We start from the raw sequence: 14,763 nt of genomic DNA on the forward strand, positions 1-14,763 counted from the left end.
TGCAGTTTTTCTTTTTTAATGATATTCATTCACCTGCAGCTGTTTAAGATGAGAGCAATAAATCTGCTCCCCTTTAACAAAGTATTAAGCTAATACATATTTTTTTTCTTTTCTATAAAAATCAGGAAAAAATTATTGGATGTTTTCAAATTTTACTTTTGTGGAAATTGGGATCAGATTGTTATAAGGAATTATGGTTGGTTTGTGGAATTGTTGTAAACTGTCCCAATATTAATGCAAATACAATTAGCCATGTTGGGCACATTACTTTGAAAAAGTAATTCATTATAGTTACTAGTTACTTCTCTATAAAAGTAACTAGTTACCAGTAAAAGTAACTATTGTTTTACTCGATACATTTGAGGCTGGGGCAGGGGCTTCCCTACTAGCGCTCCGCAAAACTAGCAAGCTGATTGGCTTTTTCTCCTGAAAACTTTATACTTAAATGGTCTCCGTGATTCGCGTCAAGAGAATTTCTATTCACAGCGGACAGCGGCCTGTCTCCTTACTAATAATACAGCTGAGCTGAGAGAAACCATTCGGGGCTAATGGAAGCCCAGGCCAGGCGACTCCCCTGTGCATTATCATACATGAACAAACAGCTCTTACAGAAAATACTGCTAGAAAGTAGAGTCCACCCTGCAGTGTCATGCCTCTTTAAACTTTGGTAGTTCGTTACCCCTTTTTTTTCATTAATTGAGTTAAAACCATAGACTTCCATGGACTACCAAGTCTGTTAGATCAGAAAATGCAATGTTGTTTCCGGACAAATATTTAAATGTACATATTTAAGATATGCATTTAATGTAAACTAGATTATTTGCAACATATACAGCTCTGGAAAAAAATGAGACCTTTTCTCATTTCCTCTTTCTAAATTAGTTATACTGGTTTTGGTAACTGTATATGTTTAAGTAAAACGACCAAATATTTTCATTTAGAGCATTTCTTTGTAGAAAATGAAAAATGGCTGAAATAAAGATGCAGAGTTTTCAGATCTCAAATAATGCAAAGAAAACGATTTCAAATTTATAAAGTTTTAATAGTTCAGAAATCAATATTTGGTGGAATAACCCTGGTTTTTAATCACAGTTTTTATGCATCTTGGCATGTTCTCCTCCACCAGTCTTACACACCGCTTTTGGATAACTTTATGCCACTCCTGGTGCAAACATTCAAGCAGTTCAGCTTGGTTTGATGGCTTGTAATCATCCATCTTCCTCTTGATTATATTCCAGAGGTTTTCAATTTGGTAAAATCATAAATGTAAGATGTCTCTTCATTCTTACATTTTAGTTGGTCTCTTATTTAATTAGTTGGTCTCTGTATGTTAAAATTGAAATGGAGACTTTTATAGTTATATGTGGGACTTTTATATTGAAATTTGGTGACGGCTGCTCTTACCGGCTGCCTCAGTGAAATGTTACCAAACCAGCACTCATGTTATCAAACAATCTCATCTTTGCATTTAAGGTCACTGCAAGACGATCATAAATTTGAGTCGGCTGTATGTTGTTCAGTAATACGTATTAGCTGAAATGTTGTAAGTGTTCTTTCTGGAATGGTCTAAAACAGGCGGGTAAACAGGTTTCTGTAAGTTTGAGAAGTAGTTAGTTAGTAACGTTTCTCTGTTTAAAACCTGAGCAGCGGAAACAGTGGCGAGAAGTCTTTATTTTCTTCAGTAATAAATTGTTAAACTCGCGGTTTAAAACCCCGATATGGCCTCTGTGCGAGTCCTGACAGCCCTGCGGTGTAACCCCGGTCTCAGGTCCGCGGCGGCTGCTGGTCCTCTGCGGCTGATCTGCAGCTCCGCTCCACAGCCTGTCCGGGTGAGTCAGCGCTCGGTTCTGGTTTTGGGTTAATATTAGTATAACGTGCTCTTGGGTTTGTTTACCTTTTGTCATTTAATTTTCTGACTATCTAGCTAAATTCGAAAATTAAACGTTACAGTGAAAAAGTGCATCTTCTCTTGATTTGTCCATTTTTGTATCTTGTAACACAAAGCTGATTGTATAATCCAACTTGGAAAAATCTGAAAATAAAGAAGTTTTTTTTTTTTTTTCCGATTGTAAGGGGCAGAGATGAAAAAACTAAATTTGGAACTTATATCATATATTTTTAATAAATGATGAAGTTTTACATACAATTTTCTATTTTTGCATTTGGCCTAATAAACATATTAATAAACATTTAGCTGAGGTAAATCTTTGAAACAGAAGAAGGTCTTTGTGAACAGTTATAAAAGCTTGGAATTCTACGTCAACCACGTTTTCATTAAACTCCAATTTTAAAATGTAAAGTGATTAAATTATTTCTGTGTAGACGTGTGATGTCTTATGATTATGATAAATAATATTAAATAAATTAAAAAAATGTAATTGTATTTTAAAAATTTTAATTTAATTGTATAAAAGTTTAAGTTTGTCTTTTATATGAACAGGTGCTGTACGATGGAGAGTGTCCTATATGTGTTAAGGAAATCGAGGTTCTTCGGTTTGTGCAGAAGAACAGGACTGGTAAAGTGGAGTTTGTTGATATTTCTGTACCAGAGTACGATGGTGGGAGGTACAGAGGGGTCAGTTATGAAGTGGCCATGAAGGAGATGACTGTGATTGACGAGAACGATGAGGTCAGTGTCCTGATCTTCTGTTACTCCTGCATCTTGAGAGACCTTCATATATTATATTCATATATCATAAGAGATCAACCTGCAAACATTTTAATCTTGTTGTTTTTTTTGTTAGGCATGATTAGCCATACATAAAAAGGCAGAAACCAAAATAGGAATGTAATACTAAATATTAAAGTACTTTTTAAAGATTCCTGGTGGTTCCTGGCTTTTTTCCACACTGATATCTAGAAAGTATATCTAGTTGTGTTGCTTTGCATGTATTTACTGATTAGTGTTATAAAAGATACTGAGAATAAGGGGTTTATGGCAATACTAATGGAAAATACATCAGCAGCATCAGAAATTTAAATTTAGAGTTTTTTCTTTACTTATATTTCTTCTCTTTTTGTCTGATGGCAGGTTCACCGTGGCGTTCCTGCATTTGCTGTTATGTACAAAGCTGTGGGTCTGGGCTGGTTGGCCAGGTTAATCTCTCTGCCTCTCATCAGGCCTCTGATGGACAGTGCATATGATGTGTTTGCCAGGAACAGACTGAGGTGGACTGGACGAGAAGAATGCACAACAGGACAGTGTGATAAGAGAGACAAAAGAGAACCCCGATAAATTATTTTAATACATGTCTAAATAAATACACTGCCCGGCCAAAAAAAGTCGCCACGTGGATTTAACTAAGTAAATGATCTGGGTTTGATGCTGCAGTTGGTCAGGTCTAGGTTCAGCAACAGTATGTGCTGAAAGAATGAAGTCAGCTGACTACCTGAATATATTGAATATAGACCGGGTTATTCCATCAATGCATTTTTTATTTCCTGATGGCACGAGCATATTCCAAGATGACAATGCCAGGATTCATGGGACTGGAATTGTGAAAGAGTGGTTCAGGGAGCATGAGATCATCATTTTCATGTGCAGTGGTCAGATTCTACCATCATCAATGCTGCAAGATCTTGGTGAAAAATGAATCTTGTGACATTGCAGAAGCTTGTTGAAACAGAGCCACAGCGAATGCATGCTGCAGTCAAAGCTAAACATCACATTAGAGTGTGTAAATTGTTTTTGGTGGCGACTTTTTGGCTAGGCAGTGTATATAAATGAAAAATCATGTATAAATATATAACTACATATTTTTTGTCCATTGCATTGCCTGTGTTTACTCATTTTATTTTATGTTAGATATTGATCTTTTTATTTTACAAACCATCTTTAAACAGGTAAAAAAAAAAGACAAAAAATACATAAAATGAGCTCTTTCTTTGCCTTGCTGGTTCTAGTGCTGCCATGTCCTAATGAAAGTCGCTTTTTTAAAAAATGTACTACAAATAATTTAATAAAATTAATAAAATACATCATGTCCATTGTAATGAAGGCAGGATCTGAAAGGGTTAAACACTCGGGAAGCCGATAAAAAATAAGATTGCAAATTTGTCCAGTATAGGCTCAATATACATCAATATAAATGACACACATCTGAATGCATAATTTTAAAAAGGATACAAATAAATAAAACAATTTAATACACCTTAATCTGATATCTTGATTGTCTTTATTGAAAAAAAAAAATCAGTATTGCATTTACATAATATCTACAACAGTTTCTGAAACTTGATCTCAGGCAGCACCCTGTGTTAACACCCCCGGCCTCGTCCAACTGTAAAACATGTCTGCGTTTCCTAGAAGGGGTTGATATCTCGTGGACAAGCTTTTAGGACACTGAAGGTACATTTCACTAAATATAGAACATTTATAGTCAAGCAGGCGCACGAGCACATGTTTATTTTGTACAGGAGAGCGCGGGGATTGGTGCGTTAGAGTGTCACTTGATTCTCCTCAGCCAAAACAACCAATAGGATTGAAGCCAACAACCCCCATGAGGTCACAACAATACTGGGTGTAAATAAAACAGGAATAAATGGTAGCGTATCAATAAGAAACACTCTGTTTATAAGCTTAGAAGGGAAAGTGAGCACATTCAGAAATTTCATCAGGAGGACATTAAAGACGCAGGTAAAAATAATAATCTTTGTGGGATATTATAAGCAAGAGTTAAACTCAAGGTTGTGTTGGTTGTGCTAAAGTAGAATTCATGGTTTAGATTATTTAGTTGGTTAAATGTTTTTCTAATGCAAGTAGGTTAAAAGCTACCTGATAACATTCTAAGGGACAAAAAGGGAATTTTAGTAGTCTATTCACCTTGAAGGCAGTTGCCATTTCTAAAATGCGACGTAATATGAAATATACAGCATACAGCAGTTTCAAGGTTAATGTTATATGACTGCAAAAATATGCTATAATATTTACTTATTAATGGATTATCCTAAATTTGTTTAAAATGTGTTTATTTATATACTACTCTTCCTGTCTTAAATTAGATTGAATTTATTCTAATTTCACTAATTTAATTTTCTGACTGAGCTATTACTGAACCTAGATGCATATAACATATATACAGCTCTGGAAAAAATAAGAGATCACTTCAAGTTTCTGAATCAGTTTATCTGATTTAGCTATTTTTAGGTATATGTTTGAGTAAAATGAACATTGTTGTTTTATTCTATAAACTACAGACAACATTTCTCACAAATTCCAAATAAAAATAGTCATTTAGAGCATTTATTTGCAGAAAATGAGAAATGGCTAAAATAACAAAGAAGATGCAGAGCTTTTAGACCTAAAATAATGCAAAGAAGTTCATATTAATAAAGTTTTAAGAGTTTAGAAACTAATATTTGGTCTAATAACCCTGGTTTTAATTACAGTTTTCATGCACCTTGGCATGTTCTTCTCCACCAGTCTTACACACTACTTTTCAATCACGTTATGCCACTCCTGGTGCAAAAAAGTCAAGCAGTTCAGCTTGGTTCAATCTTCCTCTTGATTAATTTGGTAAAATCAAAGAATCTCATAATTTTTAAGTGATCTTTTATTTTTTCCAGAGCTGTATGTTCACAAAGTTGTTAAAGTGGACCAAATTCCCACTAAATCGGATATTGTTTTTTAGGCTGTCGCATAAATCCAAAATTTGTCGGAGCAGTTTACACTTCTGAACTGATGTGCATGTGCAAAAGAAACAGCAGTGGCTTCCTATTGTGGACATATTTGCCCATTTCTTTAAAAGTGTCTTCTCACACAGAGTGGTTGCGATATGTCTTCTAATTTAGTTTGAAAAGAAACATCACCCCAGAAAATTATGAAGTGTTAACTCATTAGTTTACCACTAAAACCCTCCCTCACTGCTGTTGTTCATTTTTCCGTGTTCTCAGTGAATGTCGCATTTTTGAATATCGGATATTTATCAGATTTTAATTCCATATATGGAAGTGGCTTTGAAAATGTCAGATTCAGTGCATTTTTGCTTCCACACAAATAACAAATCTGATTTGGTCCACTTTTACCTGCCATGTAACTATAAAAGGTAGCATTCTATGACACCGTTAAGCATAAAGTCAATACTTTACAAAGACATTTTGGTTTCAGATAATCTGTATTGATTAATGTGGATGTTTTGGAAAGTGACTGTTAGAGAATTCTCCCTTTGCTTAGGTCTCCAGTCACCTTTCTGGTATGTAGCGCAGCATAATTACATAATTATTATTATAGCACTGTATTTTAGTTTGTATATCTAAATCTTTATATAGTATATGTATTAAATTATTTTCCATCTATCCTCTAATCTAATTCAGTCAAAATGTTTGATATTAATATGTCTTACCTAGCATATAAACAATACTCCAGTAATAATCCTGGTGCTGAAATGTGCAATGTTTTACTAATGTATTAGAGTAAAAGTTTTTTTTTTTTGTAATTTAAGTTAAAATGTAAAACAATCAAGACATTAAACTTTCCAGGAGGGGGCAGCACAGTGCTAACTATTTTTACAGTACAAGCGTAGGTCATGAGTTTTAAAATCATTTGACTAATCTATTTTTTACTTACAGAGGGTTCTTTTCTGCTGTTACCTAAACTGCTGTAATAAGAGCTCTGTTTATTTATTTTATTTAAATGAATATTTCATTCATTTTACAGCATTAGAATTTTAACAAAAGCAATGGGACACTATACAGGTGCATTTTTAAAAAATTGAAAAAGTTGAAAAGTTATCATTGAAAAGTTACTTTATTTCAGTAATTCAGTTCAAAATGTGAAACTCATATATTATATGATTATTATATATATCTATGTTAAGCGCTTATTTATTGAATTGTTGATTATGGCTTACAGCCAATGAAAACCTAAAAAACAATGTCTCTGAAAATTAGAATATTATATAAGATCAATTGGTACTTTTGGCAGTGTGGGCAGTGTGACAACTCCTGCTGGAAAACGAAATCCACAAAAAAAATGTTGATAATGTAAGTATTGTGACAGGCCTTTGAACCAAAGTAGTGTGCAAAAGTACCACACTTTGGGCAAGTACCACAGACCATGTGAGTAAGGCTAACTCTGTACCATCAAGAGGGCATGATTTAAACATTCTCCCCTGTTTTGCCTGTTTTTGCCCCAGGTTTTGTCCAGTGTGGAGCACTTCCTTGGACACTGGAATTTCTCTTGGATCTTCTCTTGTCTGGACATCTGACTGGCTTGTAAATCACTGCTGGCACACACCTCTGTACACCTTTGACTCCAAAGGTTCTGGTTTATATTCAAGACTGTAAATCAGCTTGCTAGCATCTGAACTTCTTTTTGTTATTGTCTCACATTAAAAGAGTCCTTTTCCATGAGGCCTCACGGATCATATTTGAGTTGCCATGTTTCTTCCTGTAGTCTTCTTCCTATAGGAAGAATTTCTCTTAAAAGGTCAAGACAGAGGCCTCTGATCTTCATTAATACTGGTCCAAAACATGGCCCTTATCTGTGCTTTGCTCAGGTTCAGGCTTCTCAGAGCTATTCCACCTCCAGCAGGGACACATTTAAAGCAGAAGCTCCCATCGGAGTTTACCAGAACAGCGAGGCTGCTTTTCAAATGCGGCTATTGGAGACGAGACTTGGGGATTCCTTCAAACATCTGTCTAGACGTGTTAATGTATACTTTAAGCAGAAGGAGAAGACTGGGTCTGGTGGTTCTGGTCAGGCTAGCTTTGCATCTGCAGTACTGGAGCCTGCCACTAGAGTGCAGAGGCAAGAAATTAAAGATAGATCTTATATGGTGAAAGATACTACTGAGGGAGCCTTCACAATCAAGCCTGAGGAAGCATCACTGTTCTCCAAATATTCTGGTTTACAGCTGTTCCATATCAGCTCACTGGCAACCAGGTTTGGCGAGTCCTACAACTACGTAGCCAATCATATAAACTCTGTATTTTCCAAGAATCCAATAAAACAAACCTATGCGAAACTGCAAACACCTGCAGATATGGTTCGAAGATGCAGAACGAGAGAGAGAAGAGTTACAAACCAACAAAATATAATTTCAGAAACTGGCTCAGACACTTATAATTCAAGCCCAGCAGCAAGAGATGGACACAATACAGATCTTTCCTGTTCTTGGGAAGAGGGGTATCTCCACTTCGCTCGTCGTATCAACCAATACTTTGGGGCGAAAACAGCAGAAACCTTAGAAAAATACAAGAATAATCAAAGCACATATTCTTCAAAACATAAGCAGCCTACCCTAGAAAGCCCAGAGAACCCAATGCCCCTCAGACCTAAATCCCTATTCCACATAAGCAACCTCACTACGCACTTCGGAGAAAGCTACGCCTATATGGGCACCCACATCAACCATTACTTCAAAGGCTCTGCAGCCGCAGAAGAGGAAATAGAGAGAGATCCTTACAGAGGACAGTCTGAATACACAGTCACTCCAGCGAGAGAAGCTGGGTTCTTTTTCCAGAGCTTTTTCAACCCCTCAGCCATCCCCAGCATTGTGGGCAGCTACCTAGGAAAGGTCTCTAGTGGTTCTACTGCTCCAGAGGCCAGGCTGGATAGAGTGGTGAGTATTACTCCAGTTGTTTTCTAGCTATACAACTCACAAAGAAGGCAGTCAATTGGGTATATGCATTTTTTTTAATCAAATATACACAGTCAAATCACAATATTAGGACCAACACCTTGTTACTACATTCATTCTCTGCTTTATATACTTTATTATCCTCCTTTCACCCTGTTCTTCAATGGTCAGTACCCCACAGGAGAGACCACCACAGAGGACGTGGGTCATTCTCAGCACTGCAGTGACACTGACATGGTGGTTATGTGTTATGTGTGTGTTATGTTGGTACAAGTAAATCAGACACAGCAGTGCTACTGGAGTTTTTAAACATCTCTATTAAACACTCATACCTGTATGGGCCATCTTGTAGATGTAAAAATCAGAGGTCCTCCTTCAGTGATATGTGATTAAACACTAAGGTGTTTAAAAACTCCAGCAGCACTTCTGTGTCTGATCTTAGCAGAACTACAGACACTTAACACCACACCACCTTGTCAGTAGAACTGCAGTAATAGAAATAATTCACCACCAAAATAATAGCTATTCTGTGGTGGTCCTGTTGGGTCTTGGCCATTGAAGAACAGATTGAATAACAAAGTATGCAAAAATTAGATAATACAGTCTGTAATTATTTAAATACAAAATAAAAAGGGCTACTATATGTTCATTGAAGCTGAAAGAATGAACATCAAGTGTAGAAACATTGTTACTTGACTTTATATACAGCTCTGGGAAAAAAAATAAGACACCACTTAAAAATGATGAGTTTCTTTAATTTTACCAAACTGAAAACCTCTGGAATATAATCAATAGGAAGATGGATGGTCACAAGCCATCAAACCAAGCTGAACTGCTTGAATTTTTGCACCAGGAGTGGCATAAAGTTATCCAAAAGCAGTGTGTAAGACTGGTGGAGGAGAACATGCCAAGATGCATGAAAATTCTGATTAAAAACCAGGGTTATTCCATCAAATATTGATTTCTGAACTCTTAAAACTTTATGTATATGAACTATTTTACTTAAACATATACCTATAAATAACAAAATCAGAGAAACAAAAACTCAGAGATTCAGAAACAAAAGTGGCCTTAATTTTTTTCAGAGCTGTATAGTTTATTGTATACAGTATAAAAAAACAAACATCTTTCTGATATTCTGAAGGCATTGGGCAGGAGGTTGGCAGAAGAGAGGACTCAAGTTCTACTCAACAGATTAAAGAAAGCAAAAACACGCTCATCCCTCAGCCTCTGTGTCGAGGAACTAAATGCTCACCTCATTCAGCACCCAGCATGCAAAGATGCTGTATGGCAGGTACGAATCTGCACTGACTTTTCTTTATAACTCATTATAGCATTATAATCCACTTTATTCAACTCGTGATTCAACAGTAGATCCTTTTAGATTCTCTTTACCTAAATGTGTCTTTCTTTCAGGAAAGAATAGTACTGCAGATACTGAAGCATCGACAGCTTTTCTGGATGGATAAGAAACTCCAAGGAGCCATTAGAGAAACTCTGGCGCTGATTGGTTATGTGGATCCGCTCAAAGGTCGGGGAATACGAGTGCTGTCCATCGACGGAGGTGGAACCAGGTATAGGAACTGTGACAATAAATGGGGATTAAACCCTTTTTATGCTCTGAATTGTTTTCAATAGCTAAACATTTATGATGTCAGATATTCATCTTGTAATTCTTTTTTCACAGAGGTGTGGTTCCACTGCAAGTGCTGAAGCAGCTGGAGGCTCAGACAGGAAAGCGCATCTATGAGCTCTTCGATTACATCTGTGGGGTCAGCACAGGTGACTAACTATATCATGGCGATTAAATGTGAAAATATCTCCATAGATTTTATGGGAAATAAAAAGTAAAAAAAATCATACAAAAATGTATAATTTGAACTCACCCTATAAGTCAGGGCATGATGATATATAATGTATAGGCTTGGGGGCTGAAGCATGCAAAGGGCCTAGTGATTTGCTGGGTAAGAGTGGAATAGTGTCACTTGCATGATTGAGCACATGTGATGGAGAAACTGCTTTTATTAATATTAATAATTCGATTTTAGGTTGTCTGGTGAACTGGGCTTTGGTTGTCAAAATTATTGAATGCTGGCCATCTAGAAGTTCTTGACCAACAAAATATATGTATTTGGTTGTGGTCAAGCATGGCCATACTGATCAATCAGCTTGATCATTCTTGTCTTGCTGGTCATGCTGATCAATCAGCTTGGTCAGGTCAAGCCTCCCTGTAGATGGCACCATTATGCCATTCAGCCATCATTTTATAACTACCTTCCAAAACCCATTGTTCCTTAGTTTTTGCTGAGAGGCATTGATATATATATTATTGATATATTTAACGCTAATACATTTGTCAAAATATCTGGTGAAGTGATGGAGGTGTTCCATATGGTCTTATTCGTTCCCGCTTATAGTTAACATGGTCTTTATCTTTTTAAGTCTCTGTTTTCCACCTGTCTCCACCAGGAGCAGTTTTGGCGTTTACTCTGGCTTTGGCTCGATTCTCCTTAGAAGAGTGTGAAGAAATGTACAGGCGTTTTGGGTCAGATGTTTTCAGACAGAACCCACTAGTTGGCACGATGAAAATGGGCTGGACTCACTCGTACTACAACACAGAGACCTGGGAGACAATCCTAAAGTAGGTTTTAAAACACTTGAAGAAGAAGAACAGGCTCACACACACTACAAAAGCATATATATATAAGATGCAGAAGACAAATTTACTCACTAAAACTATGTTGTAACTAATGCACTAAAATTACACAAACCCACAAAAAGAACAAAATAAATTGCTAGAAATTCAACATATATACATTATTTTTTTAGATATTAGAAATTGTATGTGTGTGAATGTAAAGATGAAAAAAGTGATCACCCTACATATTAAAATATTAGCAAGAAAGGATATGTTTATTAGGGAAAATCATCCTGTTTCTCATAGTTAGCTATCTCAAAGTCTGTCAATTGGGCGAAATGTCTTTGAGTAAATGATCTCTCACCATGAGGTACACTACCCAATACTAGCCCCTAGGTGCTCTGGTTAAGTTCCGTTTCCGTAGGAGCTTATAAAAACCATTGTGCTTTTCAGCGAAAGTGCCCACGTTTTCACCAGTTTTAGGGGAACCGTCAAAACTATACATCATATATACATCAACTATACATCATGCAGAACCTAGTATTCTTCAGTTCCCTCTGTGAATGAATATTCTTGGTTCCTGAACCTACTTTTTTGGTGGAAATTGTGAAAGATAATGGTGCTATTTCTGTGTGAGATTATTTATAGGGCAGTGGAGGATCACTGTTACACCCCTTTTGTGGGAAGACCCAGTGTATACGTAAACATTTGCATATCTGCCTGAGATGCTTTACTTTTGTTTTTCTGTCAATGAGTCTATATGTAAGTGACATTTCTAATTCAAATTGAGAAACCAAAGGCGCAAGTTTTCAAACACTGGCAGAAAACAACAAAATTAAATTAATTTAACTTCTTATAACCCATGAAAGTTAAAGTTAAGCTAAAACTTAAGGACCTTGCCCAAATGGCCCAAAAGTTGCAGCTTAGCTTACACATGAACCACTGAGCCACCACTGTCCAAACTGTTGCTCTAATGCTATTCACTTCTTTACTTTTCAACTGGCTCGCAGGGAGAAGATGGGTGACCATCTCCTTATTAAAACAGCCAGAGATGAGCTCAGCCCTAAGGTAACTCTGTTCTGCAGTTGTGCACCTCTGCCAATAGGTTTTTCTACTAGTCTCCATGTCTTTAATATCTCTCTTTTTTACTGTAGGTGTCTGCAATCAGTGCAGTGGTGAACTGGGGGACCAGTCCCAAACCCTTCATCTTCAGGAACTATAATCACTGTCCGAGCCGCCTTAGCCGTTACGCAGGGGGGTCCAGTTACCAGCTTTGGCAGGCAGTACGAGCTTCTTCCGCTGCTCCGGGATACTTTCAGGAGTTCCCTCTGCACAATGACATACATCAGGTCAGACTTGTCGCGTTGAATACATAAATATATTCACAATATTGTGTAAAATTCTAATATGATATAGGTTCTACATTTTCACAGTTAAATTTTCTTTTCCAGGATGGAGGCCTCATTCTGAATAACCCCTGCGCCCTCGCTGTTCACGAGAGCCGCCTGCTTTGGCCAAACCAGCCCTTCCAGTGTGTGCTGTCTCTGGGAACAGGTCGATATGATAATGCCAGAAGGGGTCCTGCCACGTCCACAAGCTTGAGGGCCAAAATCAGCAACCTGATTAGCAGTGCCACCGACACAGAGGGTCAGTCTACACAGTATTAATGTGATTTTTTTTTTCAAAAAACACTCTGAGAGTGCTGTAATAATCCGTATACTGTTATGTATCAGTGAGTGATTGTCTAATGGTTTTAACCCGTGGGCCACTGAGTTACTTATTTTCCTATTTTGCAAAGTAAAAATCCTTCCGATATATTGCCAACAAATGCAATTTAATTTGTTGTCATTTAAGATGTGAGAGACATGACAGGCAGAGTGGGCTAGCTAGTACATTAACAAGCTAGTTCCGTTATTAGTGAGAGTCTGAGTAAAGCAGTTGTGCTGTGGTATGTTTTTTACTCATTATAGATAAATGGTTAAAAACAGGGTCAACAAAATACCCTGAACCTGGACCATCTACAAGTGAAGCAAGCACTGTATTTATGACAAGGAACAGAAAATAACAAAATTGATGGTTGTGTTAAATTTGATTTTAAATAGAAATTAAATATTCCTGGGGACAGTGGAAAGTTTTACTGTTCCTTAAGTGGGCTGTGAGTTGCAAAAGGTTTGGAACCCCTGGTCTAGACTACTAGACATACCTCTGCAATGCAGTCAAAGACAATTTGCACAATTGACAGACTTGCAGTCTGGGGGAAGAGTGCAGAGAAGGGGACTGAGAGAAGCAGCATGGTCAATTTTAACATATTGCTCACCATCCAGGCTGTTCCGTCAAAAAGCCACAGCCAAAGCCTTTGTTTCTTGTGTCTTAAACGAGGCATGTACCGATTTAGTCACAAATCAAGGTTCTGTTTTGCGTCCGATGGCAGTCAGATCTAAGTTTTAAGGCCTTGTGGTGAGTGCTTTAATCCTGCCTTTGCTGTGGAGCAAAACACTGTCAGTGTGATGATCTGGGGAGCCATTCCATACAATAATTGGTCATCCCTAGTAGTGATACTTGAGTATCTAACAAGGCAGAGTTACAGGATGTTCAAGACATCCGGCTCCACATGTGTTGCCTCTGATGGAAAGGCTTCCAACTTCCATTTTCCAGCAGGATAACGCTTGGTGCATTGTTTTTTGTAAAGTCATGTAGTTCTTAGACTTAGACTTGTAGTTCTGTCATTAAGGAGATAAAGTGACCAAACATCTCTGTGCATTTCAGGTGTTCACACTCTTCTAGCTGACCTTCTGGAGCCAAACGTGTATTTTCGCTTTAACCCGATGCTGAGTGCCGGGGTTTCTCTGGATGAGAGCAGACCTAGTGCTCTGCAGCAGCTTCAGGAGGACACGCAGCACTACCTGGAGCATAACCACCTCAGACTGGAGCAGCTGTGCAAAGTGCTGGGCGAGGAACGCACAGCTCTGGGGAAAACCTGGGACTGGATCAGTGTGAAAGGCTGGGAACTGCAGCAACGTTTGGGATAACTGATATTATCAAAGTTCTTTAAATTCCGGGGAATAAAAAAAAATACAGCAGTCATTTAACAACGGCCATGTATGGCTGCTAATCAAATCCGAATGTAAAAAGTGACAAAAAGATAATATTATGTTTCTCATGGTGTGTTAAGTATGGTTGTAAATCATTGCAAACTCATGCATCTGTGATTGTATTTATTACTTGATTCATTATGTATTTATATGTATTTATTAATTAATTACTGTACTTGATTATGGGATTTATCATAGTGGTTATATTTTTGTAATAAACAACAACTGAAGATGTTTGTGTAGATCTGATATATTGTAGGGTCAGAGGGATAGAGGTGCTGAGCACCCAAAAAACCCAGCCACACCGCAACGCCCTTAAAAAATGAAAACTGTAGATTAATTTGAGGAAAGTTGAGGGGTTATTGGGTCATATCAGAATAAATAGAATGATTTAGAATCAAATCAGACACACAAACTATAATGTACTGGGGACAAATGTGGTACAGAGTATCTG

General features: G+C 37.3%; 2 protein-coding genes across 2 annotated transcripts; both read left to right on the plus strand.

Annotated features, from left to right (window-relative positions):
* Nucleotides 1-1,076: 1,076 nt before the first annotated feature.
* On the plus strand, nucleotides 1,077-4,156 carry LOC125780570 (uncharacterized). The gene is made up of 3 exons (XM_049462937.1): nucleotides 1,077-1,829; nucleotides 2,441-2,629; nucleotides 3,032-4,156. Exons 1-3 carry the CDS (start codon nucleotides 1,719-1,721, stop codon nucleotides 3,233-3,235), a joined length of 504 nt encoding a protein of 167 aa, XP_049318894.1. The 5' UTR covers nucleotides 1,077-1,718; the 3' UTR covers nucleotides 3,236-4,156.
* Nucleotides 4,157-6,978: 2,822 nt separating this feature from the next.
* LOC103037602 (calcium-independent phospholipase A2-gamma) lies at nucleotides 6,979-14,541 on the plus strand. Its single transcript, XM_022677362.2, has 9 exons — nucleotides 6,979-8,561; nucleotides 9,724-9,873; nucleotides 9,996-10,153; nucleotides 10,267-10,361; nucleotides 11,049-11,220; nucleotides 12,228-12,285; nucleotides 12,372-12,566; nucleotides 12,669-12,864; nucleotides 13,984-14,541. The coding sequence occupies exons 1-9, from the start codon at nucleotides 7,347-7,349 to the stop codon at nucleotides 14,244-14,246; spliced, it is 2,502 nt and encodes an 833-aa protein (XP_022533083.2). The 5' UTR covers nucleotides 6,979-7,346; the 3' UTR covers nucleotides 14,247-14,541.
* Nucleotides 14,542-14,763: the final 222 nt, after the last annotated feature.

The sequence above is a fragment of the Astyanax mexicanus genome, chromosome 13 (genome assembly GCF_023375975.1).
Source record: "Astyanax mexicanus isolate ESR-SI-001 chromosome 13, AstMex3_surface, whole genome shotgun sequence".
Classification (NCBI taxonomy): domain Eukaryota; kingdom Metazoa; phylum Chordata; class Actinopteri; order Characiformes; family Acestrorhamphidae; genus Astyanax; species Astyanax mexicanus.